A 27,082-nucleotide genomic window follows, 5' to 3' on the forward strand; every position below is an offset into this window, starting at 1 on the left:
ATAAAGGATACTCTAATATACTTTAAAGGATATAAAGTATACTTTATTTTGAACACATCATTGAGGCTGTGCAAGAGAATTCACATTGGATTTTTTTAAAATTATTTATTATTAAAAGATCTGCTCTACAAGGAAACACATTTGTGTATTCTGCTATATTTTGCTATAAGTGTTGTAGGAACTCTTGATCTAGTAGTCCTGAAGTCACTTCCCCCCCCATCCTATTGCTGTTTGGAACCATAAGCTGTGTATTAAAGATTTCTGGGCTTCCCACATTGGTCACTGCCATGTCAGAGTGCCATGTCAGTAAGATTAGCAAACTTGGTTAGCAAGCTGCATCTATAAATCATGTGCCTGTAAAGCACAGACACATATTTAGTTGAGGTGATGCTTTATCCATTCCAAAACCAGTTTTCATGTATGTTTCTCTTGATTTAACGTCCAATTATGCCTAAATTTCAGCTGTGTAGCTGTTGATTTGAGGTGAAGTGGAAGAATGTTTCTACTACTTCTACCAGTATCACTGACAGCAAAAACGCCACTGAGTATGATGGTGCCACTACCATGCTTGACAGTTGGTACAGTGTTTTTAAGTTTGAAAGCCTCACCTATAATCCTCCAAACATAAAACATACATCTATTCAATGTGAACAAATAGCTCTTTGTTTTGTCTTTCCATAATACTTTTCTCTAGAAGGCATTAGGCTTGTTTATTTGGACTATACGAGTGCCAGGTCTGTGCCAGGAAACCATCCAGTGGTCAAATATCCAGCCAGAATTATGCCAGAAGTTTGTTGATGGCAAACCAAAAGCATCTGGTCAAGATGCAAGTTGCTGTTTAACCAAATATTAGTGGTGTTTTGAATCTGAATTTATTTTGGATTTTCTCCAATTTACACAAACTTGTGCACCCAATACTTGTTCTTTAAAGTCATTAAATATGTATGCTTTACAATCATTCCTCTCCAGAAACACCTAAAGTTACCATGACCTCATGCCCATTATGAACATGTGTAAATGTCTGACAATCAAGTAACTGCAATAAAATAAGAGAACTTCAATCAGCAAAACTGAGTTTTGGTTGGCTTGTACCGCAGAGCATGCTATTTATTTTTATTATTGGTCAGATAATTCCAAAAGGTACCAACAGCACAAAAACAATCAGGTGGTCTAATTCAGTGACTTGAATTAGTGTAGTTGAAACCGAGCAAACAGCTTCCAGCTACCAATACTTTTGTTGGCATACCTGTCCATCAGAATGGCAACACTGGTCTCCACACCATCCCAGTACAAAGTCATTTTGATGGATGACTTTGGGCATTTTAACACAAAAGTCTATGGGGACTGACTCACTTTTGGATACAGCCTCAAGTGGATGTTAAAGGAACTGCAATTTTTACTACTTGGACATTAGCTTCATTTTCAGTCCTCAAAGTTGCCATTTATGTGGGGAAAAAAATAAATGTAGCAGATGGACGTGTGACCTGCTCTAGTATAAATGGAACCTCATCAGTCTGTGCACATGGAAAGCACGAACTGGCAACAAGTAATTATATGAAAGACCAGAGATGATGATTGGAGTAATGAGCGGGCCAGGCTTACAGCCTTTTACCAACTGCATGGCCTCATTATGGTCCACGGACCATTTTACTGGACGAATGAAGCTCTTCCAGGTGGCATTCCAAGAAAATAGAGCAAAGAGGGAATAATATAGGAATGGCTCTTCTGATCACAGGCCTGCTCTCTTGCACACCACTTCTGCAGCAAATCATAGAAATGCCATGGCAGAAAATCGCATCACATATTGTGTGTGCTGGGAGTGAAAAATGAGAAATGCCTGCTCAGAGGGGGTGCGGTTTGACCGTTTTCACTCTGAAGACATCAGTAACCGAAGGCAATAAAACGAAATGGACCTCTGTGAAGGAAAATAAGTAAATGGGGAAAGCAAAGACCTCCGACAGATGTTCTGCATTAAGTGCCGCATCACTAGCCAAGTTCTATATCCAATCATGCAAAAATATTTTCCTTGACAGCGGCTTCTACACTCCTCTACGAGTGGACTGACACCTTTGGAAGAGAACAGACTGTGTGACCCTGAAACAATTTACAAACGCCTGGCAGCTGTCATAATTGTATTGAAGCAACAAATTGAGGCAACAAATTGAGGCACTGCTGTGTTGTCAGGTAAAGCAACGATATCGATGCACTAAAGACCATTTTTTACAATTTGTTTTTATGTCTTGATCTGAGGTCACAGCCATGCACACACATCCCAGACAAGCTCTCATCCACAGACAGACACACATCGATTCACCCTCTTGCAACCCGCATCCAATCCACCACCACAACCACAAAAATGCAAGCGCACACATGCACAGTCTGTCTGGAGCGTCACTTTAGTCCCCTGGGGAGCACGCAGGGTGACACCACTAACAGGCCAGACCAGACCAGACAGCCAGCAGACAGATAAATACTAGGCACGGCTGAATACCAAATGCACTCGTGTCTACCAGCCCCCCACTCCACCCCCACCCGCCTATAGTCTGCACACACACACAGGCGCTCTCTCTGTGGGTCTCTCGGGAAACGTCTGTCTCATCGTGTATTTGAGGAATCCTAACTTTAGGTTGATAGGTTTATCATGCTCGGCACGTGCACGTGGATCTATTTTTGGAACTTTGGGAGTGCGGGCTTTCCTGCTCACACATGCTTACTCAGGAGTTCACTGCAGTGTTAGTGTTACTGTTGCTGCTGTTTTGTGAATCGAAGTGCCACGCGTTAACGTGACGGCCCTTTAAAGATCTGACAATGCACACTTTTTAATGCAGCATGGACAGGAGAGGAAACACCACCACCGTGTGTCTGCACAAAACCCACACTTCGGATGGCAACAGGTCCATCTTTAGCCACGGGATGCCCGTCTTGTGCATATGTATGTTTGGATACACGGACCATTTCCCACCTGTCACTTCCCCGTGACTTTCCAGATAAAAAGACAGCTGACAGATGACAGTAAGACAGTAGCAGTAGCAGTAACAGTATAAAAGATGCCACGGATGACTCAGAGTTTACATGAGCTGTTTGTGAGGAGACCATGAGTGCATCAGTGATGCGGTCGGGCCAGTAGTGGGGAAAAAGCAGCACAGCAAAGGCCTCAGTTGAGGGTAGCCCCATCCCAACAAGGGCAACTTCTCCATCCCAGCCAGTGTGGTGCTGAGCTGCAAGCTACTTTATAGCGCCATCTTGTGGCTCATCTCAGAAAGAGGCCTGTTTCCATCCAGCATCCCAAACACGGAGTGGAAAAAGTTGCTTTCCTTCCCTGGTGTCTGCTTCAGTCCTTCTCGTGTCTCCTCTCTGTCGCTCCATTACTTCTGAAATCAAAGCTGTCTCCCAGGCAAAGGTTTAAGCTTTGAATCAATTATGCCTCGTCTTCATCAGATGGCACGAGGGAGCAGAGAGGAGGACACAGAGAAAAATAAAAGAGTCCGTTTCTACGGCTCATTTTTTTAAAGACAGATTAAAGTTCTCACAGTGAGCTGTTTAAAGGGCAAATCACAGTTATACTTTACACTAAATACAGTATTTTTTCCTGTATGAGAAGGACTTTTTATACAGAAAACTATGCCGACACCTCTGAATTTGCACTCATTTTGTGTTTTGAATCAACTCTTTTATTTCTGGTTAAATTCTAATCAAAAATCACAGTAAAAACAGGTATATAAAACGTAATATTTTATAGAACAGTGTGCTGCATACAACAAGTGGGACATCATTTTCTGCTGAAAACACAGCAAACAGGTAGTTGCTTCTATATGACTGCTTAAAGCAGGGGTGGGCAATTCCAGGCCTCGAGGGCGGGTGTCCTGCAGGTTTTAGATCTCACAGGACATGTTGAGGAGCTAATTTAGCCATTTAAATCAGCTGTGTTGGCTCAAGGACACATCTAAAACCTGCAGGGACACCGGCCCTCGAGGCCTGGAGTTGCCCACCCCTGGCTTAAAGTATCCCTTCAGGATATTCAGGACCCTTTAAATCTCTAAAGTATACTCCAACAGAGCAGAAATAAATCATTTATTGATTTGTTGACTAACATAATTAAGGGATTTTTAAGCGAAAGTAATCAACACTCAACTTCTTAAATGTTATGATTTACATTTTCATTGAATTTACTTTAATCACTGACTGACAAAGAAAGACGTTTGAAGATGTGAACTAATCAGGTAATTGGGCTAATTAGGAATCTTTTGCTCCTTTAAGGTCAATAAAGGAAAGGCCATATACAAGGAAGCTCACTTCTGTATTCATGCTCATGTAATGATAATCTATGATGTATTATGCATAATATTACAGTCACACAAGGCTATTTTTCTGCTGAAAAAGGTTTACTTTTTGTATTTTTTTTTGTATGTTCCTGATTACGCTTGTGTACTTTTACCTATTTTCATCAGGTACATTTGTATGTTAAATGGTAAATGGCCTGCATTTGTATAGCGCTTTACTCAGTCCCTAAGGACCCCAAAGCGCTTTAAACTACATTCAGTCATTCACCCATTCACACACACATTCACACACTGGCAATGGCAAGCTACGTTGTAGCCACAGCTGCCCTGGGGCGCAATGACAGAGGCGCGAGGCATGTTTATTAAAAGATCTCCAAAATATCTCCAAAACTGCCAGCACACCAAAACTGACCTGTCTGTCCATATGTGATCACCTCTTGGTTTGTTTTCAGCATGATTCTTTAAAGGACCGGGGCATAAAAGCACTAATGCATCTTTTATCATCTTGTCAGTTATCTGAATCACTGGGTAAAATTACAGGTGTGAAAGTAGTAGTAGTTTCCATCCAAATGTAACATAAATACTAACATTTAGGTAGAAAATGCCAACTAATGCACTACTATCATATACATACGAGGTTTGTTTGTTGGCGTGTAGAGGTTCAAAGGGTTTCATGGGCATAAAAACATCACATGTGTTTATGTGTGTGGAAAAGTTTAAGGGTGGAATTAAAAGAATGTCCAATCATAACTCAGTTTAAAAACAAATAAAAGGAGATCATTTTCACAAGGTGCAGGATGTTAATCATAGGAGGTATTCGTTAGTGAAAAAATGTAGTTTGTTGTTTTGCAATGTGTACTATCTAAGTGTGTGTAGCCTTGGATACAGTTATAAATATATACAGTCTCATTATATCTCAGTGAACACTGATTTGTTGCAAGTGTAAACTTTATCCGTTTCCTTTTCGAGCAAGTAAATTGTGTGCTATACAGAGTTATCCATGGCAACTTTCTTTATTTTCTAATACTTTTTTCTGTTTACAATTATTTTTTTTGCATGTTCAAAATAAAACAGCCAATCAAATCAAAACAGTCAGAAAAGGCATAAAAGGAGATTTTGAGGTAGAGGTGGGTTTCAAAGCAGCTTGCATATGCAATGAATCTGTTGATCAGTGAGCTCATACCCTTCGGGAACTAACGCTAAACTCGATTTTGGGTTAAAATGAATCTTTTTAGGATGTTAAAAACATTTTTTAACACACAAGTTTTCCAGTTGAAAATTGACATGCAAACAGGTGGATGGAGTTGCATGCAGAACAAAAGAAATACGTCTTCCTTCTTTGAGAAGGTGACTGGACTGCACAAGTGACAAAATACCTTTCGTTTTTGGAATACTGACCAAATAAACAAATAAATAGGAGGCGGAAATCATTCCCAAAACAGCAAAAATGGTTAATACAGTGGAAGCAAATAACTGAATGAAATATTCATCCATGTGGCCACAGAACTGCCCCCAAAAATCAGAGAAAGAGCAGAAACTGACGGGCTGTGAACCGTATGGGATAACCTGCGACACTGCAAATGAACACAGCACAGAGGAAGAAGAAGAGCAGTTTCTTGCCTGCATCAATAATGCCTGTTTATCCCAAAAAAGCCTCAATCGTGGGACTCGTGTGATGAAAGTATTTGCGCATGACGAAGGATCCATTTTGACTATAACATAACATTTTCAGTCAGACTAATAACTCGAAACACCCCGTGACTTCTGTGTGGAGTGGGTATTACTGAATGCCTTTCCAAATGTCAGAACAAAAGATGGATATGACTCAGCCTTAATAACAAGGCTGAATGGGATTCATGAATTAACCGCAATGCATCTCACCAGCTGACAACGCTGGAGAGCGAGGGAGGAGAGAAAGGGGGAGAGAAAGAGAGAGAGAGAGTGTTTGCTTAGGCATCGACTGTAGCTCGGCATCTTCAGCGGAGCGCTAAGTAACAGAAAGGCCACTCCAGACAGTCAGATTGCAGAGTAGAGAGTTGCGTTCAATAAAAACGTCTGGCATGCCACATCATATTTGCAGCTTCCTGCCCTTGTCTGGCTGCAGTGCCGTGTCATATCCTGTCCACACAGGTGCACCAGCTGTCTGGCTTCCCACCCCTGTCATTTTCACACACACACACACACACAAATGCACACACCTCACTTACACCCCTGTCATTTGAAAAGAATACCCCTCCCTACCTCTCTTACTGCCGCAGGCTCCACTGCAATGACACCACAGCTCTCAGTGAAAAGTTATGCATGTGTGTGTCAGAGACAGATAGCTAGAAGAAGAGAAAGGGGGATGACAGAGCAGACAGAAATATGCAGAGTGTGTGTGTGTGTGTATGTGTGTGTGTGTGTGTGTGTGTGTGTGTGTGTGTGTGTGTGTGTGTGTGTGTGTGAATAAAACAGTTCACGAAGAGAGAGACAGAGCCTGAGGTGGAGGATACTGAGAGTAAAGGGATGAATGAAGAGAAGATGAGAAGAAAAAAAAAGAAGAGAAGGTGAGCAAAAGGAGGACAGGAGGAAAAGACAAGGCAAGATAAAAGGAAAGCATAGAAGAAGAAAATGTATGAGGAGAAAAAGAGATAAAACACAGGAAGAGAGAAAAGAAGAGGGAAAAACAGGGAAGAGAAAATAAAAGAAAGTGGGAATATAAAAGAAAAAACGAATAAAGGGAAGATAAAAAAAATAATGGACAGTAGAAGAAAAAGGTAAGAAAAAGGAAAAAGTCGAGGAATAACAGAGAAAAAAAAAGCAGAGAGGTGCCAACAAAAAAAAGAAGAAACAAAGTGAAAGCAAAAGCCAGTGAGTGAGTGAGGGAGGGACATAGAGGCACAGACAGAGAGGAAGAGTAGATAATCAGCAGGTATTGAGCTCTTTTCACCCCTGCGGTAGGGCTCTGCTGAGCATTGTAATGGGCTGTCTGCCCAGCTGGGCCGATGAGCTCATGTCTGGCTTTAATGCCAATCCTCAACTGGCACACAGCTCGGCAAGGCAAGCGCAGACGCAACACCACGATGCCGCTGGGGAAAGGACGCGACACAGCTGAGCGAGAGGAATAGAAAGAGGAAGAAAAAGAGAAGGAAAAGTGAAGGAGAGAGCCAGGCAGGCTGAAGGTGTGTTGTGTGCGTGCGCACTTCCATCACAACACTGATAAGAGCCCCGAACCAGACGGTGATAATCACACAGCCAGTGAGACAGCAGCTGTAAATGTGTGTCTGTAAAAGTGAGGGAAGGGGGACAGAAAGAGCGAGCGAGTGTTATTTTATGCAGTCATAAACAGCGGTGATTACAGAGTGTGCATGGTACACGTTACAGCCTCCTGCTGCCGAGAGTGCATGCAAACAGACGCACACGTGTGTGCAAAAGCACACGCATGGCTACGAAACACAGAAGCACACATGCAATCTGATTTTCAAACAGCTTTTAAGTGAGCCGCTGTGTACATGTGCAGACAGCTGACTTCAAAAAGAGTCAGTGTTGGACAACAGTGCTTCAGCGCGCTGGCTTTTTCCCTTTCCTTTTGGTTTTTTCAGAGTTGGTATTGTCGCAAAATACAAAGCAAGCGTTTTCTTGCACTCAATGTGGCAGCTGTTCTCACTGCAGGCAATTCACAGCAACCATTATAACATTACGTGGCTGTTTTATCCCCAGGTTTGCTGCCCGTACAGACAGCTCTACACTTTGTGTAAACCATGGCATCACCATTCAATCCGCATAGAAAAAAAGCATGAAAAACAGAGGAAGCTGTATGTCTCCTCCAGTCTTTGTAAGTCTGTGCATAGGGCCCTCTACAACAGCTTTAGATCTAGTGATTGTAACTGTGTATTTGTAGCTCTAATGAGCATATGCTGATCATTAAATCTATAACACATGAGCATGAGGGCAGAGTCACTGCACAGCTCAGCTCATAGCTCGCTGCTGTACTAAAGTGATTTAGGAGACATTAGCGTGACTGTACCCTAGTAGTCTTGTATTGATAGTCCTTTGAAAGCCCAACCCTGACTGAACGAAAACTGACATAACTGATTTTTAAGGCCTTCTGGGGACACTAACAGGATATGCACAACATTATCATTTACATATCATTCACACAGACAATGTAAAACATTAATATCGCTTCTGGGTATAAAAAGTGAAGGCTAAGAGGAAGTGCCTTAAACCGGCATTCTTTTTAAAGAGCACCAGGGGGCGATACCCGCGGTTGCAAAAAAGACTTCCTACAGAAGTTAGCCGTTGGTCACAAATGACTACATACCTGTCTGCAAATACCCCACAACCCCTGATTGTGATGAAAAATATTTATTGATTGCTGTTTGCAAATGTTTGCTGGAGGTTGTTTCCAGTTTTTGTGAAAATTGCTAGGCCCACAGACCGGTCAGTGATGCCCTGGTGACCACTGGTCATTAAATGTGTATTCTGGGACGAGTTGGCGCGTGTTTGCTGCCAGTCACTAGCATAAAACTGTCTGGAAAGATGTTTAAGATGCACCAAAAACCTCTTTGCAATTGCTTTGGTCACTAGCAGGTTGCTGCAGTTGTCTGTAGATTGCACTGGAGACACTGACTTGTCTGCAAACACTTGTGAACTACTCACCAAAGTAGCAGTGAAAATGTGAAAAGTGTGAGGCAAACCAGAAACCGAGTGTCAGTTTTCCAAGTGAAAGTTACAGCTTTTAAACTGTGCTGCTTGCAGCAGTCAGGAATAAAGTTGACTTTAAAGGCAAACATTCTCGATTTCTGGTTTGCATCGTACTTCTTCAGAGTAAGTGGCAAGTGTCTGCACTCAATGCAAACTTTGGTAACTTTGGCAACCTGCTACTCGCCAAAGCAATTACAAGGAGCAATTTGGTGTAGCACCCTATTTATAACAATTTCATTTAGTGACAGTCAGCAACCGGCAGAAGCAATTATCAATCACTTGTCAACTGGTCAGGGAATACACATTTCTCACTAGCAACCTGAGTTTTCCAATAGATCACTGACCAGTCCTAGGAGAACAGAGTTTATGGGTTCAGTTTCAAAAAGAAGATTATTCAGGATATAGCTAACAAAATGTAATGGACATGCTGATGAGCATTCAGTGTCACAGTCAGATCCATCCCACACTCATCTCACCTGGTTTCAAAGCACTAAAATGCAGATGGCAAAAAATGGTGACCTCATTACAGCTATGTCCATATTTTATGCTTCTGTGAGTTTCTACACACCATTAACATATATTCAATAATCATCCCCTTTTAGCACCAAGACAAATTTTGTGGCTAAAGGTTCCACCATGTTTACCATGATGGGTGAATTTAGAGATTAATTTCAGATAATCTAGTATTAATCAGACTGTCTGTGAAGGTTCTCAGTCATCCAGGTCATCATAGTCTAAGGTGGAGAGTCCCAGATTTAAACTCCCACTGGGTTTAAATCTGGGACTCTCCACCATGTGACCCAAGAACTGAAGAAGCTTCTCGGATGAGAGGTGAAACGTCTTCAAGCAACTTAAAGAAGTCCAGACGCTTTTCTTTCCAAGCTCCTTAGACTATTAACCAGACTGTTTGAAGTTTGGGTAAAAATGTGAAACTTTTTTTCCTTCTCACACAACCAGCAGTAACACATGCTTTTATGTACAGGCTTATTCTCTGTTTATCCTGATTGGCACCGTCTGGGCTCGTCTTCCTCATCTACCCTACCTTGTTCACTCATCGCTTGCCAAAACAAATTAAGTACACGACTATTACTTTAGTATTGATGCCTTTTCCTAATTAAAAAGAGGATAATTATTCTTAGTCTCTCTCTGTCGAGTGCACGTACTACGTGGGTGTTATGTTGGAGTTTTTGTTTTCCAGACACCAAATGCTGCAATGGCATCCCAAAAAACATGACAATTAGCTGTAGTCGGTTAGCTTTACTGACTGAATCTTCTTTATTGAAACTCTAATCAAAATAATCTGGATGTTTTATAAAGTCTAATTAAACTTTTGAATGTGAGACCCAATTAGGTCATTTTTCTGTTCCTTTTGTTTCTGCTTGACTGACTCATTGTGAGATTTTCCATTACTGTCGAGTACCGAATGAACACCTAGTTTCATCTTTTTTTCTCCAGTCTATTTTTCGTTTCCATGTCAAGAAAAATCTCTAGAATACCAATCCATCTCCACAGAGACTTCATATATCATCCGTTACATACATCCGAGAATGTCACAACATAAGCTCTGACTGCGAGGGCAGCAGGTCTGGAACAGATGGACGCTCATATGAACAAGTTGCTGGGATCCAAACACTCCAAACACTCCTCCTCTCTGCCTGTCTGGCTACACCACGTAAAATGCTATAGCGTCCATATTGAGCACTATAATGAAAACATTACATTAGGTGAGAGATCCTGTGCTCCGAGCAAGGGCTGACAGATGGATGGCAGTGGGAACATGTTGCAGCACCCCAGACCTGCTACCACCCTGGCAGAACATAGTGACAAGCAGGTTAGCATAACCGGCAAGCTAACACTGCCTACACTAACACAGCTGTTTCCAGGCGACTCCTGCTCACACTGGTTGGGCTCCGCACATGTATATGTTATCATACCATATAGCTTCGTTAGCTGCAGCATTCGCCATACAGCCTGTAAACAGCACAGACCGTGACAGCTTGTACCAGCCCAGCCAGTGTTCACCACAGTCTGCCTCACTGCCATCCTACAGCTCTGTAGCAGGACCAGTGAGTTAACAGCTTGTACCAGGCCAGCGAGCGTCCCTGCTCACAGCTTGTGTTGCTAGCGAAACCCCCCTCTCCGCCCCCCAACCTCTCTTTACAGTAGTAGCAAACAGGACTATGGGGAGTCAACAGATCACCCCACAACAGCTTGTAACCGCTGCGTTCACTGCTGAGGTGCTAAAACCAAAGGCAAGGCTACACAACAACATTAACACTGCATCAAGTCAGCAGTGGTATCTCATTCGTGGTAGATAGAAATGTCTCACAGGGTGGTATTAGCAGCAAAAACGATGCGTTTGATCTAAATCTCCATATGTGAGGAATAATGACAGATGCTGGGGCATAACCTGAAGAGTCTGTAACGTCTGATTCAAAACAGAAATATGTTCAAATGCAAAGACTCTGAATATTTTAGGAATATCCAATATGTACATTTTTTGGCCTCAACCCTTCTAAGAAAGATGAGCAACTTCAGAATTCCCCGTATTTCTCTCTTTCTCTGGTCCTAAGGATTTAGTGCTATTGCCATACACCTGCTTTTAAAGACTTACTAATAAAGGCTGAACGTGTATGAAGCCTCGTCAGAACATGACAAGACACTGACATTTGAAATTGTAAAGTAGCACTAGTGGGAATGTATGGTTACCTATTTTATGGAGTTGTTGCACAAAACCAAATCTGCCTCCAAATCTGAGGCCATGGTTCTCAGCCGGAAAAGGGCGGAGTGCCCACTCCGGGTCGGGGATGAGTTCCTGCCCCAAGTGGAGGAGTTCAAGTATCTCAGGGTCTTGTTCGCGAGTGATGGGAGAAGGGAGCCGGAGATTGACAGACGGATTGGTGCTGTGGCCGCAGTGATGTGGACGCTGCACCGGTCCGTCGTGGTGAAGAGAGAGCTGAGTGTAAAAGTGAAGCTCTCAATTTACTGGTCGATCTACGTCCCTACCCTGACCTATGGCCACGAGCTGTGGGTAGTGACCGAAAGAACGAGATCGCGGATACAAGCAGCGGAAATGAGCTTCCTCCGAAGGGTGGCTGGCCTCTCCCTTAGGGTGAGAGGTTCAGCCATCCGGGAGGGGCTCAGAGTAGAGCCGCTGCTCCTCCACATCGAAAGGAGCCAGCTGAGGTGGTTCGGGCATCTGATAAGGATGCCTCCTGGGCGCCTCCTGGGTGAGGTGTTCCGGGCATGTCCCACCGGGAGGAGGCCCCGGGGCAGACCCAGGACACGCTGGAGAGATTATATCTCTCGGCTGGCCTGGGAACGCCTTGGTGTTCCTCCGCATAAGCTAGAGGAGGTGGCTGGGGAGAGGGAGGTCTGGGCTTCTCTGCAGGGGCTGCTGCCCCCGCGACCCGGCCCCAGATAAAGCGGAAGAAGATGGATGGATGGATGGATGGATGGATGTTGCACAAAACCTTAACATAGATTTTAAATTTTCAACCAAGGAGATCTATGTTTCAGAGCTCAACTGGTTCCTGATCTCCTATATATTTATTGACAACAATTTGAACATTTCAATCACTCCATCAGACCTGTTGCCACTGGTTTTGAGTCTAGTTCCTTCTTGACAGCCACACTAAAACCGTTTCTGATGAGGTTTCAGTAAACAGTCGTTAGATCAACTGAAAGGCCAGATGCATTTTTCAGGCCCTGTTTCAGGTTTTTGCTGAAGTTATTTCCTGTTTCTTAAGGACATGACTCTTAGATATTGTTTCAGAAACTTTTTTAGGGCTGCCAGTTATTTTTTCCTTCTGCTTGTCAAGTTTCTTCAACTTTTCAGGATATACTCTACATCACACCAAGATACGCAACATTTTCGGGTACTAACACTTTGGTAATTATATATATATTTATACAAATATATATGTGTATATATATATATACACACACACACACACACACACACACACACACACACACACACACACACACACACACACACATATACATACACGTAAGCTAATTGTCACCATGGAATTTCATTCGACTCACCACTAAATAATAAATAAAGAATTTGAAGTGCTGCCGGCCGGGCAAAAACTGTACTGTATTTTTGCTACTAAAGTGAAAGAAAGCAACAATCTGACAAATGATGACACTGGAGTGTAGGTGTCATTGTCCCTGGGACTCACAGGCTATAATATTTGATAGATTCCCAGTATCTAGTGAGCTGTCAATGTGAATTACTAAAGTCCGTGAAAATATGCTTAAAATGCTATCAGGCAACACGCTCTCAGAGTCATTCACCCAGATCTTCCTCACACCGCTTACATGTGTGTTTTCAAAGCCTCAACGAAGCAGACAGGTCATAGGGCATCTCTGTTGGCATCTAGTGGCTGCTGTGAAGTGGACATGTAAAGCTTTTTAACATGTGAGATATTTTACGCAGAAAAAAACTGGACCATAAAGCAAAACTACAGGTCTAAGGTGAATAAATAAAGACTCAGCAAGTCTTGTGGCTTAATATAGTTTTAGCTGTTCAGCTGATGTCTGTCCACTTATGTTAACTAATTAATGTCTTACGCTCCACTCACCCATCACTTGTGAACTCGGAGTAAAAGTAAAAGAAGCCCTGGTCACACATTTAAGGCAGAACATTTCTGAGAGCACTTGATGAGTTTTCAACTTAAACAAAGCGTCGGTAACATATAATCAAGCATATGACAATATCACTGTCAAGACAATTACTTTTATTGAGGGCTTTTACTTCGGCTGCTTAAAATAGAATTAATAATGAAGTTGCATTAGAACTGGGACTGAACTCATTTTACTTTGATTTCATGGTGTTAAAGCCAGCCTACGCATCTGGGAGAGCAGCTTTTACATCTTATATTAATTTCACTTTGCAACAACTTTAAAAAAAAACAGTTATTATCAGGTGAAAATCTAAAGAGAAAAATCAAGAAAGAATCGAACAACATTCGAGACAAAGTTTTGCATTGAGTGTTTCTTCTTCCCTCTGCACTGAATTATACTTGTTATTAATCTCTGGCGCTGGCATGTGTTTTGTCCTGTCTTCTTTCCCCAACCGGTTGCGGCAGATGTCCACCCCTCCCTGAGCCTGTTTTTCCTGGAGGTTTCTTCCTGTTAAAAGGGACTTTATTCTTTCCCACTGTCGCCAAAGTGCTTGCTCAAACAGGGTCATATGACTGTTGGGTTTTTCTCTGTATGTATTATTGTAGGGTCTACCTTACAATATAAAGCACCTTGAGGTCACTGTTGTTGTGATTTGGCGCTGTATAAATAAAACTGAATTGAATTTTGATAGTACACTCGCTTTACTTTTGCTGAGTACCGTTCGTAATGTACAACTTTGTGAATCATCTGGTACCGTGCTCCAGACCTGAATGGAATAAGACACAATTCGACTTTCACTTCATCATGTTTTGTGAAAGAAAAATGTGCACTGTGCTCATGTTGGCACTCTGTACTTTGCAGAAGCTGCCATCTAAGCAATAGAAGGCAAAAAGCCTTCCGCTAATGTGCTATTCTGTTATCAAGATCTCACGAAGCATCACAAATGCTGCATTGGCTGTCACTGCGACTCACTACACGGGACATTGCACCTGAAGCTCATTTTCATTAGAACTCTCACCATGTGTTGGGCCGGCCCCGTATCGAACTCATTGTTTAGGGTCTTGGGTGCGGCTGGCATAGCGATGTCTTTTTTCATCTGGTTTTCAGGCACCATAAATTTGGTCTCTGTTGTTGGCAGCACGTATTTCTTTAATGCTTAAATCATGTGTGACTGTCATGTTTGTGCAGACACACACCGTGTCAGATGAATCTGAGAGCCTAGCAGGACGCAAAGAGCAACACAATCCAGACGGTCAGTAACACAGAGCTGGAGATTTTTTTGGCAGTGGTCTGGAAAGCGATTTGTACTGCGATTTTCGTTCTCTGATTTTTGTGAGTGTGAGTGCGTGTGCTTGTTGTCTGCCCAGTGACACCCAGTGAGAGGCTGCTTCCTCGGAGAGTGATTGGTTTGTTGGCGAGACGGTCTGAGTGTGCAGGTGGGAGAGCTGCCTGTGTCGGTCTGCTTTCACTACCATCCAAACCCTGCCATTCACTATTTTCCAAGCAAGCTAATCGAGCTCTGCTCTCTGAAATATTCCATCTTTCATATTCCATATTTTAACTTTAACTTTCACTGATCTCCACGTCTCCTTTTCTTAAAAGCTGTTTTCCTTTTTTGTTTCAGATTTTAAAAAGAGAAGAAAGCGAAACCTCCAAATTTATCATTAAGCTTTGAGAAATAAAAGGTAAACTCGTAGAAAAGAAACAAGTGCTGATATTCAGCCAGGACTCTTAATCTGATTTCTGGATATGTGGCTAGTTAGAAAAAACCACACAAATCCTCTTTTAATTAAGCAATAACAAGGGGGAGAGTTAAACTGAGAGACAGTGGCACTGCTGTGATGACCTCTGGCTCTCAGCGGCCCCATGCTGTCTGATAGTTCATTCTGTTTGGACAGTTTCCTCAAAGTTTAAGCAGTTCTAATAGCACCGTGTGTCCAACTGCTGTCTTCGTTAAGCAGTTTTTAATGAGCTAATGGTCCAGTCTCCAGTCAGGTACAGTCTCTCTGATTGGTCAACACAGTAAACACCAGGCAACATGTTATTGCCATAGAACAGATGTCCAATCGGTCCCACTAGATGGCTTGCAAAGTGTGAATAGTGCATAAGGACTGGTCTGTTGTACCAAAACGAGCCATAACTGGAACAGCACAACTACACCCCCCCCTCCACCTAACCTCTTCAGGTTAGGTATTGTCCAACACAAGCAGAGCCTTTGAGTGACGTATGTGTGTGGTAATTGATTTTAGATGTATGCAAACAGCTTATACAAAAAAGTAAAAAGCAAAGATCAGCTATGTAAACAGTGAATAGCTCCATGAATGGAACACAATAGAAATCCACGTTTCACTGAACATGAGATGTTAACCAAAACTGCCAATCCTTTCCCCCTCGATTTGCAATTGAAGCAATGAGAGAAAATGAAGAAATTTAAACAAGAAACCACCACACCAAACAGCCTCAATTCCTCCTCTTGTGCAGTTCTTTGAGATTATGGTCCACGCTGACATGATTTTTCAAATAATTTTTCAAGATTTTTCAAATCTTCTGCTTTTTCTCAGCTGCATGAGAAAAAAAACCTGTTGAATCCAAATAAAATCTGCAGAATCAATTTGGTCCTTGTTTTCTGAAACTCTGTATAGTTTTTATAACAAACCGACAAACTTATATTTCTAACCTTACCCTCTTGATCAGTGAGATGCCTGTCATATGGGAAATCTGCCTTATCCATTAACCCGTGAAAAATTACAGGCCGATATATAAAATTGTGTGTTTTAGAAAAAAACTCTCAAAGAGCTTATTATTGAACAATTTTTGGACCAAACTTTTATTCTTTCCCAACGTCAGGTTTCATAAAACAACATAGCACAATAACGGCTGCTAGTAATGTGTTGAACAACACTATTGATCCAAACCTGAAAAAATATGGTGCTGCTCTTTTTCTTGATTAATTGCAGACTGGTGACACAGTTGACCTTGTCATCTTACTAACAGTGTGTCCACTTTGCTGGATCTTCTTCTTTTCTCCCTGTATCCCGAGGAGTTCCCCACAGCCCCACATTCGGACCACCGATCTTCTCTATTTGTATAAAAATGGTGTATTCTATTTTTGTGCAGTGTACACAATCATATGTTGTTTACCTCCTATTAGTACAAACTCTCAAATTTTCTGCACACTGCCTTTGATGCAGCACAACTTACGCTGATGTTAAACTCAGGAAAAAAGCAAGTTCATGTTCTCAAATGACAAAGCGTTGTCTTCTATAATGGGTTGAAATTGGATCACAACTTGTAATTATTTAGGTATCACTACAGGTAAGAATGTGACATTTAAAATGCACAATGAAAATCTTGTGTCCCAGGTAAAATTTAAATTAGCTTGGATTCTCACTAGAAAACACTTGATTTCTGCAACTTTTTACCTTTACTGGATTGGCATTGACCAAAACTTGTTTACATCACTGCTCTCTGCACTGCTGCTTTTCCATTGGTATACATCCAGTTTCCTGTATTTTCCTCACAATGTTTCCCTAATGATTAATTATTTTCATAAATAACGCTCTGATTTTTATATTTCAGTTACATTTTTCTCCAAAATGATTTCTTCTTATGTATGGGCACAAAAACACTTTTTGAGTGCCGTTTCCAGGAATGATCTACAGATGACCTGAAACTGTCAGAACTGGTTGTGATGGTGGAGTCCATAGTAAAGCATCGAGAACATAGTTTTCTTGGTCAGTGTGGCGTCTCTTAATGTTTCTCTTAATGCATATGACTCAGATATTTGGGTCCACCTGCCTGTACTATATATCAGTTATATTTGTTTCTTTACTTGTTAAATTGTTAGAGGTTATATTTGTTTTCATTTCTGCTGCCCTCCTGACCAGGTCTCTGTTGAAAGAGAGATTTTTCATTTCAATGAGACTTTTACCTGGATAAAGGAAAATACATGAAAACTGAATGCATCTCAGTGGCATTTCATTGGAGGGGATTCGATAACTGTATATAACTGTTGATAATAATAATGATAACTGTTCCATCACCGTTTTTTGATGGAACACAAACTATTGCAGAGCCTAAGTCGAGCTGTTAAAGCTTGATTCAGTTGCTCAACTCCTATACAAGTTTCTCCTGTAGAATTATCGAGGTTTTCTTTCTCTCCTTCAGCTTGTTTTTCAGGGCAGGCTTCCCTGTCAGTGTGAAAACAACTTGAGTAATTAATCATGACAGGATTGTTTTTGAGTCTTCAAACATTTTTATCTCACACCCTCCTCCTCCTCCTCTCTTCATCATCATCTACATCTTTCATTTATCTCTCTCTTGCTTTCTCTGTCTCAGCAGGAACTTCGCCTCAGTCACAGTCCCAGAAAAGCCCCCCCACCCCACCCCGCCTCCACCCTTGTCCCTACACACCACAAGGAAAAACAACCATCCAGTCACACACATATACTCATTAACAAATATACTCATGCTGGTAAAGTGAAAGGCATACCAGCCTTTTCACTTTAGTAGCATACAGACTCTCTCACACACAGAGACTCTAAACATGAGAACTGAGTGGCCACATTAATTACATGAGCAGTGGGGGGTTTCCCTCCCTGCCATGTCCACTGTGGGCCCTGAGATATTTAATAAATCTGTCACTGCTAGGACTCCCCACCTTAACCAAGAGCTAATGAGACACACCACTGCAACACACACACACACACACACACACACACACACACACACACACACACACACACACACACGGAAAAGAAGTGAGGTCACAAGGTTTTGCCACTTGCCAGTGGACTGGACGCTGGTGTGATCCCACACTCTCAGGTAGTCCATAATCCTCCCTAAATCTGGCTTCTGTCATCACAGGAAGTTCACAGGGGCATTTTTTTTTCTCTTTTGCATTTTGATGCTGTTGCAAATCCAAGGTTGTTTTTTTAAAAAAAAAATCTTACTCACTAAATAAACATTTTGTGCCGAAAGCTCAGCTGTCCCATTGTGCACTAAATGCTAAATATAACAAGCAGCACAGTGATAACAGCAGGATATTTCAGATTAGGGAGAAATCAGATTTGTTTTGATTCACTTATTATGAACTAACAGGTTGATTTAACCACAGCGAGCCCTGGCGCCACATACACGTGTCTCTGTTTAATACTACAAATGTCACGGCCCCTGGGTTTCTGGCCCGACTTTTGGCTATTATTTGTATTCTGAGATTAATTATTGTTACAATTTGGTTTATTTCTAACTAAATTTTAATTCCTGCTTGTTTTACATGTTTTATCTTCATTTATGTATTAGGTGTTTCCTGGTAGGTTTCTTTATAAATAGTTCTTACCATTTTTGTGTCTTTTGTCTCTGTGCTTATTTACTTCCTGTTTTATTTTGCCAGTTTGTCTCTCCTGAGCTGCTTTCGCTTGTATTTCACCATAATTAATTACAGCCATGTCTCATTACCCTCTTGTTTCCACTTCCCTCATTACCTTGTGTATGTATAGCCTCAGCCACATCATATTGCTTTCCTGCCTGTGTATCTCAGTGATTATTTGGATTTTTGCTTTGCTTGCTTTTTTCGGGGGGACTTTATGTTCTTGGACTCTGTTTTAGGATTTTGAACATGCCAGCCTAATAAACAGCTCGTCTTCTATTTAGATGGTCCGCCTCCCTTGTTTGCATTTGAGTCTGTTTTCCTTATTAAAAAAACACAACAACAACTGTAACGTTAAAAAACACTACAACCACTTCCACATAGTGGTAAGTGGACAGTTGGAATTCCACACCAATTGCAACTTTTTTGGATGAATTAGATTTTATAAATATCTGATGTGCTGATTCCAAATTTTCTAACTTTAATGGAAAATTCAAATCACGTTCCTAATTAAACACTCACTATTTCGTAACTTTTTATCCACTTCTGCCACTTAAAACTCAAAAGTTTCAGCCTACTGAAAATTCACTGCTGTTTTTATGTATGACTTGCATATTTGTGTCATTCTGTCACGATACCTGTGCTAGTTGGTGCTGTGTTGAGCCTCTTACTTAAAAAAAAATGAACAACTGAGTAGATTACATCGGAGCTGGAACTGATTAAGAGTTAACCAGTTATTCTACCAAACTAGCAGATTAGTGTTTTTTGGGTCTAATATAAATATATTATATTTTGTTTCACAGAGGCATTATTTATTGTGCAGGGTCAACCAGTCACCGGTCTCTGCATTGTGGCAACACACATGACGTTGTGGCACTAACTATGCTTCATCGGCACTGGATCTATTTTTAGAAGGCAGAAACAGTCGCATTTTGTTGACAATAGCACGTTTTTGGCCAGGCTACCGTCAAAGACACTCTTTGGTTCATTGATAACAGACTAAGTTGTGTGGGGAGCAGTGTTGGTCAAGTTACTTGAAAAAAGTAATCAGTAACTAATTACCGATTACTTCCCCAAAAAGTAATCCCGTTACTTTACTGATTACTTATTTTCAAAAGTAATTAATTACTTAGTTACTTAGTTACTTTTTAAAAACACGATTTACAACCTGAATAGGTGATAAAGCGATAGATCTTTCAGCCCAATACTTTTTCTGCATAATCCATCATACAAAATGTAATCAAATGGAAAGGTCCCTTTTTAAAATTTGTTTTATCAGTTTTAATCTTTTAACTTTATGCATCAAGCAAAAATTGAATTATATGCAACATTCTCTGACTGGAAGAAATTTGTTTAACATTTAAACTTATTTTCTGAACATTCCGGCACATAAAATAAAATAGGTTTTGTGTTTACACAAAGTCTTTCAAATAAATGCAAGTAAAACACAGCAGAAAATAAATAAAACCAAAGACTCAGCGGTCCTGTTGCTCTATTTTCACCTGTAAAGCAGGAGTGGCGTAGGTGGAGGTTTACCCTGGTGCAGGTGTGCCGCAGCGGTCAGTGGAAGAATCCGCGAGCTTCTCTGTGAGTTTCCCATTACGTCGTTGCGCACTCGGAGCTTGCTTGGAAGTTTAGGGGTTTTTTTCGCTGTAAAAAGAAGTTTTCTTCCCACGCACAATGGACGCTAATGTTTTTGTCACTTTTTACGGAATCAAACTCAAAATAAGGTCAGTACTTCCACGCTTTAAACGCTGCACGCTCATACTCTCTCCCGCACTCGATCCATTGTTGATCTGCACACAGCTGTTGTCACCAACGGCGCACTCGCTTACGTCACTGTCGTGAGACGTTCTCGCAAAAAAATCACGGTTTTAGTAACACAGTAACGCAGCGTTCCTACGGGAAAGTAATGGTAATCTAATTACCGTTTTTGCAATAGTAATCCCTTACTTTACTCGTTACCTGAAAAAAGTAATCAGATTACAGTAACGCGTTACTGCCCATCTCTGGTGGGGAGAATAAAAAAGTGGAGGTTGAGATTGTGATACCTTTGCACATGAAGACGATATGATGGGCAAACCTTAACTCAAAAGTTTCAACTGTCCCATTTGAATTTTTAAAAACACATCATCCTGTTTCTTGTCAGTGTTACTTGACTGAGTAGCCACAATATTGCAAGAATCTTGCGCCCACTACAACTTAGACCCAGACTGGAGGTTATGAAGTCGTCTAACGGTTTGAGAAAGTTTCCTTTCTACTTCGACAGTCCGACTTTGATGGCTTAGCACGGATTAAAAAGCGAACACTGAACTTCATTTCTGTTCGGTTAAGTTTATTAATCACCAACTCACAACAACAGCCTCAATGCACTTTATATTAAGAAGTAAACCCCAAAAGTCAGATGATCGGCCGGTGCAGTAAACACATGCTGACAGCAGAAAGAAAGAACTCCCTTTTAACAGGAAGAGGTCTGTGGCAGAACAGTGCATGTGAATGAGCAAGCAGCTATTGCAACCTGTTGGGGCTGAAAGAGAAGAGGGAAAAATGCTGGCGACAGGCAGTGCTACCCCTCAACCTTCTAGTCTACGCATCTGTGGTATCAGTTTCATAATCCTATTCTGAAAACTTGACCTCTGACCTTGAGGTCAAGGTCCATGAGATGAGAACTTTAGTTTTTTAGAATTTTAGTAGATATGGGACAGAACAGTTTTATTTTTCACAATGACAGTTTTTAGGTAAACTAAATTATCCACTAGTGATGCATATATGGGTCTACATTCATTGGAGAACTGCATATGATGTCACGCCGCATTGCTGCAAAAGTTGGGCCTGCTTTGTTTTTCTGGCGCCTTCTGTGTTTGCACCACCACTGTGGTGCCAGACCGTCCCATCTGAATGGACTCGCTGATGACCAAAACATGATAAATAACACTGGTACAATCATTTTTATCACATCTGGGAAGTGCAGATAAAAATGTCAGGTGCTGGGTTATGTTGGCTGTGACAGATGTGACCCAAATGTCACAACATACCTGCTACCTGACCCGTACTATAAGACTGAACAGCTGAATCAGACTCACCCTGAGTCATCACTGTCAGTCAAGGCTCACAGTGCAGCTGCAGATATGAGCCACACTTAAGCCACACAGCCATCGCTACCTGAAAATTTCTCCTCTCATTTTAGTCTGGTTTGGCACAAATTTTCAGTTCTGTTCAGATTTTCTGTCTTGAGGGAAGAACTCCTTCCCCGGGCCCAAAATGTGGGGTCTGTGAAAAGTTAGCCCTTAAGTCCTCAAAATATGGGACGTTAGCAGAGCAGTAGTAGCACTGTAGGGATGGACTGTGGTCTATAGGTGACCTAAAGGTGATCCATATCTTGGAAATGCTGAGAGCACCCAAATAACATATGCTTCCACGAGAAAACATCTTTCTTAGGGAGGGCCTTTATATTTCTGGAAGACAATGCTAAATCACATACTGCATGTGTTACAACTGCATGGCTTCTTCCAAATTTTTAAGACTGTCAGGGTCCTGGGACTGGGCGACCCAGGATCCCTGAGCAGTCATGTATTATATTATTATTATTGCTGTGTATTTTGGTGTTGCTCCCCCTTCCCTGTGCTTGTGTATATGTGTGTGTGGGTGGCTGAGCACTTGTTTATAGGCGGCGTCAGGCCTGGAGGGTGTGGCCCTGCAAGGGGACTGGCCACACCCGAAGCCACACACCTGCTGCTGATCAGGCCTCGTCGGGGGAGCTACTTAAGAGAGTCTTGGAGCTCCCACCGACGCGGGATCATTCCTTGAGACTCCACGTTAGTCGTCCCATTGAATTGAGTTAATGTGTGTAAGTGTATGCCCGCGGTTATTTGTGTCCTGACGGCTGCGTCTATTGTTTCCCGCAGGAGGAGCGTGGAAGGCACGAAGAGCAGCGAGCACCGGGGGGTGCTGACACGGGAGCGGAGAGCACAGAGACACGAACTATTCACGCAGAGACACGACACGGGAGTCTGGGAGAACACGGGGATTTATTGTTGTTTTTGTTCCACTCTGTAAATAAACACACTGTTTATACATAGAGCACCGCGCCTGGGTCCTCCTTTCCCCACATCCCCACGGTCTGCCAGCCAGACCGTGACAGAATGATCCCGCCACTTATGGACCCAGCGGTCTCCGAGGAGAGGCTCAGGAGGGAAGTTATGGATGAAGTGGACCACCTATGTGAGGTGTGGTGGGAGAAGCCAGCGGAAGGTTTGCGTCGCGCCGTGGAGAGGCGGCTGCAGGAGATGCTTTTTAAATTCCCCTGGCTGGTGGACTCCCTTAATGCAGTGGTCCTGGACTTCCTACTTTCCACCCTCCACCTCCACTCTCCTCCTCAGGCTGCCAACCAGCTCGGACAGCTGGTGGATTCACTGCCTGAGACGCCGGCCCCGACGCCGACACGGAAACGACGTTCGCGCCGCCAGCGTTCCTCACCGCAGCTAGATCCACAGACATCTCAACAGCCGGCTGTGGTGAGTCATATAGACAATTCATCGTCACTCACCTCAACCGTTTACTCTGGGGCTATGTTTATACGGTCAGCTGCCCGTCCGCTTTCGGCTCAGTTACCTGCTCAGCAGCCACCTGTGGCTGCGGCACAGCCAGCTGCCCAGCCGGTAGCCAAAGCGCAGCCCGCGGCCCAGCTGGTCGCTGTACCACAGCCTATCGCCCGGCTAGTGATCCAGCCGTCACCTGCTGAATCATCCCCCGCGACATCTACCTCACCGCTTACCGTTTCATCCTGTTCACCATCCACATCACACGCTCAGCCATCTTCTCCACCAGCAGCAGCCTCCATTCCACTGCCCACTCCAGCGGCCTTGTCCGGAGAGAGCGACCTCACCCGCGTCCAACGCCTGATGGACTGGGTAACTCACACCACCAACGCAAGGGCAGGAGTGGTGGGGTTAAACGCCATCGAGGCAATCCTGGAGGGAAACCCCTACCTCGGCCAGCTCAAGGGAGTTTCCGCCTGCCTTTGCACCCTGCGTAAAGCCCGGGGGGTAGTGCAAGCTCGGGAAACCTCAGACTTCGTCCAGCTGCAGCAGGAGCTCAGCATGCCCGAGCAGGAGCTCAGCGAGCCGGAGGAGCCCGCACCGTCAGCTGAGGCGCTCAGCAAGCCGGAGGAGCTCAGCATGCCCGAGCAGGAGCTCAGTGAGCCGGAGGAGCCCGCACCGCCAGCTGAGGAGCTCAGCGAGCAGGAGGAGCTCGGCATGCCCGAGCAGGAGCTCAGTGAGCCGGAGGAGCCCGCATCGCCAGCTGTGGAGCTCAGCATGCCCGAGCAGGAGCTCAGCGAGCCGGAGGAGCCCGCACCGCCAGCTGAGGAGCTCAGCGAGCCGGAGGAGCCCGTACCGCCAGCTGAGGAGCTCAGCGAGCCGGAGGAGCTCAGCATGCCCGAGCAGGAGCTCAGCGAGCCGGAGGAGCCCGCACCGCCAGCTGAGGAGCTCAGCGAGCCGGAGGAGCTCGGCATGCCCGAGCAGGAGCTCAGTGAGCCGGAGGAGCCCGCATCGCCAGCTGTGGAGCTCAGCATGCCCGAGCAGGAGCTCGGCGAGCCGGAGGAGCCCGCTCTGCCAGCTGAGGAGCTCAGCGAGCCGGAGGAGGAGCTCTCGCTGCCGGCCGAGGAGGAGCTCTCGCTGCCGGCCGAGGAGGTCAGCGGACCGGAGGGACCTCCACGTCTAGCGCGGCCTCCTCGCCGTCCACGTCCGGTGCGTCCACGTCAGCGATCGGCGCGTCATGGACCTGTTGCCACGCCTCGCTGTTGCTCACCGGAGCAGCGACGTTGCCATCGGACCCGTGGCAGGCCGCCGGAGGGGCAGCGCCGCCGCCACCGGACCCGTGGCAGGCCACCGGAACCGTTCCACCGCCACCGGACCCGTGGCAGGCCGCCGGAGGAGCAGCGCCGCCGCCACCGGACCCGTGGCAGGCCCCCTGAACTGTTTTGCTGCTGCTGCCGGACCCGGGGCCGTCCGCCGGAGCTGCTACGTCACCGCCGTTGGGCTCGAGGTAGGCCCCCTGAACTCTCTTGTTGTGTTGATGGGCCGCCTGTGACTGTTTGTGGCGTCTTTTCGTTTTCTTTTTGCACCGCTGCGGGATGCGCGGCCTGACTCTGAGACTGTGGACTGGGTCGGTTTGTGGTTTTGTTGTTTTTGCTTGTTTTGGTTCTGGCCCTCCGTCCTGGTTCCCCCCGCCGCCCGCCCTGGGTTGGTTGTGCTGTTTTTTGTTTTGGTTTTGGGGTCGTCGGGAGCCGACCCTTAGAGGGGGGGTACTGTCAGGGTCCTGGGACTGGGCGACCCAGGATCCCTGAGCAGTCATGTATTATATTATTATTATTATTATTGCTGTGTATTTTGGTGTTGCTCCCCCTTCCCTGTGCTTGTGTATATGTGTGTGTGGGTGGCTGAGCACTTGTTTATAGGCGGCGTCAGGCCTGGAGGGTGTGGCCCTGCAAGGGGACTGGCCACACCCGAAGCCACACACCTGCTGCTGATCAGGCCTCGTCGGGGGAGCTACTTAAGAGAGTCTTGGAGCTCCCACCGACGCGGGATCATTCCTTGAGACTCCACGTTAGTCGTCCCATTGAATTGAGTTAATGTGTGTAAGTGTATGCCCGCGGTTATTTGTGTCCTGACGGCTGCGTCTATTGTTTCCCGCAGGAGGAGCGTGGAAGGCACGAAGAGCAGCGAGCACCGGGGGGTGCTGACACGGGAGCGGAGAGCACAGAGACACGAACTATTCACGCAGAAACACGACACGGGAGTCTGGGAGAACACGGGGATTTATTGTTGTTTTTGTTCCACTCTGTAAATAAACACACTGTTTATACATAGAGCACCGCGCCTGGGTCCTCCTTTCCCCACATCCCCACGGTCTGCCAGCCAGACCGTGACAAAGACATGTTTTATTTTATTTATTTATTTTTTCCACTCTCCCATGTAAGCATTTGTTCATGTTTTCTGGTCTGCGTTAAATATAATATGGCTTTAAGAGATTTGCAAATCATTGTATTGTTTTTTTTTTGTTTTTTTTTTTTGCCTTTTTGCTGTTATAGGCTTAACTAGCAGAAAAATTCAACTATTCCATCCTTCATTCACTTCCGGAAACGAAAATATAATGTGTGGATGGGTGCAGCAGCGGCCTTAATCTGGGATTTGCAGGAAACAATAAAGTAACGTTAACCCCAACAGTTGGAATGATCTAAATAGCAGCATATCTGAGTATCTGTGCATATCTGAAAGACTTTCTGTAGACACGACGAAAGAACTGACAGCACACACGCGCACTGAGGCTGACAAAAACCCTGAAAGCACCCACAGTCTGTACAGCAAGCCAAAGAAATCAGTCAGCCTACATCTGTCATACTCCAAAGCCCTTTGTGTACAGAGAGCTACCGCGAGCCACCGCGAGCCGTATCAGGCATCTGTGCAACTGGTTACCTGTGCACGTGTGTGTGTGTCCATGTGTGAGCAAGAGAATGCAGCAGTGGGTGTGTGAGTCCGTGGGTATGCCTACCATAGGTGGACATAAAAGCACGTCATAAGAGATTGAGAGTAAAGTTAGGTGTGTGTTTGTGTGTGAGAGCGTGTTTTCACCCAGACAAGGTTTTAGAGGGAGGATAGGATTAGATTAGAGTGACTGTAGCAACAAGGCCAGCGTATGTCTGAACCCTCAGCTCTGGCAATCTGGGGATTAAGGTAGAACAGAGACTCTTTTTCACACACACACACACACACACACACACACACACACACACACACACACACACACACACACACACACACACACACACACACTTTTTTTCCAAATGACTGTGGAAAAAAGACTATATAGCTGTGGTTGGACGTTTACATGCACTCATCGTGTCATGGTAATTTTATGATTTTGATAATTTCTTCGAGCTGTTCTTTTTCCAGTTTGATTGTAAATCATCCATCTTTAATCTCTGTAAAAAAAAAATGGATGCACAAGTTTGAATTTATTTCAGATTTTCTCTAATCCACACGGGGTCAAACGTATACATACACTCACTTAAATCTTTTAATAGTTGATCCTGAAGGTGCTATTATGCCTTTTA

At 44.0% G+C, this 27,082-nt stretch overlaps 2 protein-coding genes across 2 annotated transcripts in view; one reads left to right on the forward strand and one right to left on the reverse strand.

The window, feature by feature from the left end:
- LOC146622257 (low-density lipoprotein receptor class A domain-containing protein 4-like) overlaps nt 1-27,082 on the reverse strand; it is a 286,730-nt gene that overhangs the window by 43,956 nt on the left and 215,692 nt on the right. The window lies entirely within an intron of this gene.
- LOC146622260 (uncharacterized) lies at nt 23,823-25,018 on the forward strand. Its single transcript, XM_085366123.1, has 2 exons — nt 23,823-24,724; nt 24,961-25,018. Exons 1-2 carry the CDS (start codon nt 23,871-23,873, stop codon nt 25,016-25,018), a joined length of 912 nt encoding a protein of 303 aa, XP_085222249.1. The 5' UTR covers nt 23,823-23,870.

This window comes from Diplotaxodon limnothrissa, linkage group LG11, assembly GCF_057381915.1.
Source record: "Diplotaxodon limnothrissa isolate DT_005_m linkage group LG11, D_limnothrissa_male_GT1.1, whole genome shotgun sequence".
Classification (NCBI taxonomy): Eukaryota; Metazoa; Chordata; class Actinopteri; order Cichliformes; family Cichlidae; genus Diplotaxodon; species Diplotaxodon limnothrissa.

What these genes read in the sequence shown, in the direction of transcription:
- LOC146622260 (XM_085366123.1), top strand. Translation starts at nt 23,871, where the DNA reads ATGGACTGGGTAACTCACACCACCAACGCAAGGGCAGGAGTGGTGGGG. An exon ending in CGTCCACGTCCGGTGCGTCC is followed by an intron (nt 24,725 to 24,960) that starts ACGTCAGCGATC and finishes TTTGCTGCTGCT; the next exon opens with GCCGGACCCGGGGCCGTCCG.